This window comes from Anopheles darlingi, chromosome 3 (assembly GCF_943734745.1).
Source record: "Anopheles darlingi chromosome 3, idAnoDarlMG_H_01, whole genome shotgun sequence".
In the NCBI taxonomy this organism is placed as follows: domain Eukaryota; kingdom Metazoa; phylum Arthropoda; class Insecta; order Diptera; family Culicidae; genus Anopheles; species Anopheles darlingi.
In genome coordinates, this window is record NC_064875.1 from 9606467 (window position 1) to 9611466 (window position 5000).

Here is a 5000-nt window from a genome sequence, read left to right on the forward strand (position 1 = left end):
GAGTCACACACGCGCGCACCCTACCCCCCTCGACCTCCTCTCCTGTACTCATATGCTTATCTCGTGTGACTAATTCCACTGAACAAGGTTCATGTTAGCGTCGTAAAATGGTCTCGCCAAGGCAGCTTCAACCTCAACCTCAACCTGGGTGACTTGAGAGAGTCGGTCACATCTGTAACGATACATCTCGCACTCGGTCTACACTCGGTGACAGCGTTTCTCCTGTTGGCCTATGTTACCTCTCGGCACTCGATGCTATTGTTGCGAGTTCGGACTTAGTTTCTAGGGTAATTTCGCGAACTGCCTGCAGCTGCCTGTTTGCCAGCCAGTCTTTTATCACACTGTTTTGTAAGCAATCTGATCGCCCCCTCCGGCGACGCATGATGGAAGTTTATCGCCGGCGTCTGATTGGCTAACGAGGGAAAACAGCTTTTACAGCTCCCCCCCCCCCCCCCCCGCGGGAGTAATAACCTATCTTTTTGTATCTCTTAGAAGTCGATAAAACAGGTTTGCTACGAGTGCGTACTTCATGTTGGGCCAATTGCCCTGGAATGTCCAGCACTCGGGCAGAACAAACGGCGCGTAGCAATAGTTAATTTATGCTCCACGCAAAAGTCATAAGTCATAAACCATCGGGGAATGCGTAGCAAAGAGACCCAGATTCGCACGAAAATTACCAACGACACCGACCTGCGATCTGCGACGACACTTGTCGAACGTAAGCCGCCAAAGTGTTGGTCACAAGTTATACAAAATTAGGTTACCGAAAGAAGTCGCACGGTAGGAAGTAGGGGGAGGGGGCGGTGGTGAAAGCATCGATGGCCAACGACCGTACCACAAACGACAAATGAAGGTCAGGGTAGCAACAATTGCTTGGTTCGGGAAGGGGCTTGCAAATTGAGATCGCTCGGATCACCGGTCAATGTCAAATAATGAGCCATTGACACAGTGGCCAAACTCCTCCCCGTGTACTACTGCTGCTGCTGCTTCTACTATTGAGCCTTCCCGCTTCTTCAGCGTCTATCTCTCTTTCTCTCTCCCTGGCTTGAGAAAGTGATAATTTCCCAAACAGCACAGCACCGGTACACGGTTTCACTAGCCCGGACACCGGATTGACTTTCCTCGATCATAAACGATCTCATAAAGCCACCGGTTGGCTTGTTTGGCGAACTTTATTACTGACTCGTGTTGTCTGTTCTCTCTTCTCTTCCCCTCTTTCTCTCTCTCATTCTCTCTCACACAATCTGCAGGTGAATTCACGGCAGCGGACAAGTATTACACAAGTAAGTGCGATCAGCGTCTGTTCGATGCTTCCTTCTCTAGCGGAGTCGTGCTGCTCCCGGTTTGCGGCCGGACTCAATCAAACTTTCCTTCCTATCCGCCACTTTTCCTTTATTGCTAAGGAAAGGTACTCGCGTACGTCCGATTCGTGTACCGCGGCCCTCGCGCGTCGTAGATTTACTCTCACTGTGCACCGGCTGCGTCTTTCCCCTTAACCTCAATCCACAATACGGCTTCCTGCTTAATGACCGGCGACCTGGCGGTGGTGACTACAACAAAATCGTTTGTCCCCATTCACAGACGGTGGTGTGCCGAAGCTGCGGAATGGCGCTTGGACGAACGGTGGACCACAGGATCATCAGTCGACGCTCTCGAGACCCCGATCGGCCGAGGTCATCACGGCCAATGGCAATGGAACGCTGCCGAACGGTCGGCACAACGCCAGCAACGGTGGCGGTGTGCTATCCCGGGGACCGGGAGGGCTCCACGAGGATCTCGAGTTTCCGCCCGCCCCAAGAACGCTTTCCAAGAAGAAGCAGATTGTCTGGATGCGACCGCACGTAAGGACGCTTCGTGTACGACGTGGAAAGCGGACCCCCTCTGCTAATCGCTTGCCAATTCCGTTCCCGTAGGATATGTGCGCAAGGCCCCAGTTTCGTATTGCCCCGCCAGGAACACCACTGACGGCTCGGGAGCTACCGGAACCCGTCGGTCCGGGCGATCCCAGTCTGCTGGCTGCCCTCGGATGTTTATCACAGTTGCCGCGTCTGTTGGAGCGGGTCGTGCCACCGGAACAAACCTTTGACGCCGCCAACGGTTATTGCGGGATGTTCAAGTAGGTTCTCCATCTCTTTTTCCTTTAATTTAATTTAGTTTTAATTCTTTTTAAACATCTTTACCATTTTGTCCTCTTTGGATTTGGATTTGGATTTTCGATCATCAATCGATCTCAGTGGTGAGATTTGGTTCAAGAATCTCACTATGGTGTACGATAAATTGCATACTTCAGGGAGTTTATGTATTAACCCTTGCCTCTTTGAAGCGAGTTACAGGATCGATCCTTTTGAAATTTTGAACAATTTATCAAAAGTGCTTTTTAAGAAAAAAAAACGTCACTGGCATTTATACCATAACTGTTTTTTTAAATAAACTTTCTTATGATTAAATGTCTAGTAAAATATTTCAGGCTATGTTACATTTTTAAGTGTCATATTGCTCTGAGCTTTGTCTTTAGTACATTGTAAATGATCAATGTTTCGCTTTTTGATAAATTTATTCGTTGTAATGCGAATTCTTAAACCAAAACACAATAAAACATTGCCTAAATTATGCAACCAGCAAGCGACGGCCACTACACTATGACTAGTTGAATTTTGTTGCGTTTCTTTTTACAAACAACATTAGCACACATATTTCTAATTAATTTCGCTACTCCGCACACTGCTGCTCGATACCATCTCATTAGCAGAAGAGCCTACGGTAGTAACTGAGTCCACGCTACTGGAGTCTTGCAGGATCGGATGCATCGTACTAATGGGATAGGGTCCAGCGATGGACAACGCTTGCTCCAGGGTTTTCGCTCTCGGAAGGGCCGGAGACTCGTACCGTGATCCCCAGGCGTGCAGATCGTAGATCAGATAGTCCATCATGTGCATATGCTTACCCGGCACATAGTGGAAGCTGATAGCTAAACTTGAACAACAGTTTTTGCCATAGTACGGTTCGTAGTATGAGTACTTGTTATACCAAAAGTCCGGATCCTCCGTCACCGAGCTGGTCAGATGGAAAACGGGTTCCATCGGAAGAAAGCGCTTCCTCCCCAGCTCATCCCGGGAGTCCCCCGCCGTCACGTTCACGTACTCCATACATTTTCCTTTCGATGAGAGAACCGGGGAATGAGGCTTTCAGTTTCGGGTGCAACAGCACACAGACGCCAGTCTTCAATTACCCATTTCAAGATCCTCGGTATCGTAAGCCACCGAACAATGCTCCTCATCCTCGAGTGCCATCTCGTTGAAGCGTCTTACGGCCTCACGGCTCAGCACGTACCCGGCACCACCGGAAAAGTAGCCCTGCTTAACGTACTCCGGATAGCGAAACTTGCTGCCGAAGTAGATCGGCATCTCGGGCGAGAACGGATGGAGAAAGTAGCGTAGGTTCTCCAGCACTACATAGGTATCATCGTCCGCCTTGAGAAACCAATCGTACTCGGCCAGATGGTGGTGATAGATGTACCGGAAGGCTTCACGCGTCTTGTTCCACAAACTTTGCCGGCCTTCCTCCTTCACCGGTAGCGCAATGCTACCGATCGATTCGTCTGCCACCGAGCTCATGATGAGCAGCTTGTTGCAGCGAGCACCCCAGGTAGCCTTAAGATGGACCACCTTCTCCTGATGGTTTTCCGGAGTCGTCATTACCCAGCACAGCACACGCACACTATCTGTTAAATTAACCATTTGGCTTGTTTTAACGGGCGCATATGAGAGGTGACCCTGGTTTGACAGAAAAAGGGACAGCATCCAGCCACACACGATTCCAATCAGGAAGTTCCAATTTCGAGAACTAAACATTGTGCTTCCTGCAAAGAGGTATCAATTGATGATCTATTCAGAACGAATGCAGTACGACACCAGCACTGTAGGACCGTACTTTTCACTAACAGCTTGATCATTTTGTAACAATTGCAAGAACAAACGAATCCAAGCACCGACGATTTTGTAACCGATTTCAATTGAGAAAGGTCACTCACTACACACTGAAAGGGTATTCATGTTAACGAAGCACCAATCAATTGTCACGATAATTACACGTCGCTCCTTGACCGATTACACGAGGAGCTACTGATCGCAGCGGCTCTATGGTGATTAATTAGCTGTTGAAAAATGCGCGAGCCCGCGTGCGCTCGCGCTGGAGAGGATCCGCAAACTTGGCGCGAACCGCACGACGCGCGACATCAAACACAAATGACATAAGCAGCTGGGCTGTGCTGGAGGCTAACACGCCAAATCACGAAGATGCGCACATCTCCAGCCTCCTCGACGAAAGTGAAGAGGTCCAGCTGGGAGGGTGTGCGCTAGTAGGGATGCTCGTCACGACGTCCACGATGGGCACCATCTCGCGAGGACTCGCATACACACGATAGCCCATACGCGACGTCTTTGTGGCTGGCGACAGCGGAGTAAATCGACGCGAGGAATCGATTAACCGATCAAACGGCTGGAAATCACCGGTCGTATTCGCAGAACGTCGCGAGTAGGGATTGCCGATTCCGGACGTGATAGCCACAACTGGTCGGCCTTGGGATTTCTACACAACTCAACGGGTTTTGCGTTCGGCACGGATTCTCGTGTTCCTGTGCCTGCATCCGCTTAGGCCGAAGTTGAAAGACCGAGCATATCACTAGAATTGACCCGGGGTAGATCACCGCGCGAGTAGCGGCGCCGCGAGCGTTCGCATATGTCGCAGGTCAACCGGCCGTTAGACGAAAATTTGGACGCACCACGCAGAGACGGTGTCAATGCCAAACAGGTGTACTATGTTTGCCTTTGTCCACATGTTCAATACTTGCAACCTTACACGCATCGATTGTGTAGCTGAGAATTAGCTTGGTCCATCATCATGGGTCCACCGAGCTGCTGTTTGCTGATTTGTCACCTGTAACAACAAGCACACACCACAGCGCACTGCCGTACGGAGGGGCTAGCGTTGAATGAGTAAGA

General features: G+C 50.1%; 2 protein-coding genes across 5 annotated transcripts in view; one reads left to right on the top strand and one right to left on the bottom strand.

The window, feature by feature from the left end:
* LOC125954224 (calpain-11-like) overlaps positions 1 to 5000 on the top strand; it is a 40139-nt gene that overhangs the window by 32199 nt on the left and 2940 nt on the right. For 3 of the 4 annotated variants that reach the window (XM_049684340.1, XM_049684339.1, XM_049684338.1), the window contains exons 3-5: positions 1251 to 1283; positions 1582 to 1841; positions 1914 to 2116. In XM_049684340.1, coding sequence (XP_049540297.1) covers positions 1251 to 1283; positions 1582 to 1841; positions 1914 to 2116 — 496 coding nt within the window. The remainder of the gene's footprint in view (positions 1 to 1250; positions 1284 to 1581; positions 1842 to 1913; positions 2117 to 5000) is intronic. The other variant, XM_049684341.1, reaches the window with a different exon arrangement.
* On the bottom strand, positions 2447 to 4997 carry LOC125954232 (glycoprotein-N-acetylgalactosamine 3-beta-galactosyltransferase 1-like). The gene is made up of 3 exons (XM_049684349.1): positions 3931 to 4997; positions 3230 to 3859; positions 2447 to 3154 (listed from the first exon to the last, which is right to left on the bottom strand). Exons 1-3 carry the CDS (start codon positions 3950 to 3952, stop codon positions 2697 to 2699), a joined length of 1110 nt encoding a protein of 369 aa, XP_049540306.1. The 5' UTR covers positions 3953 to 4997; the 3' UTR covers positions 2447 to 2696.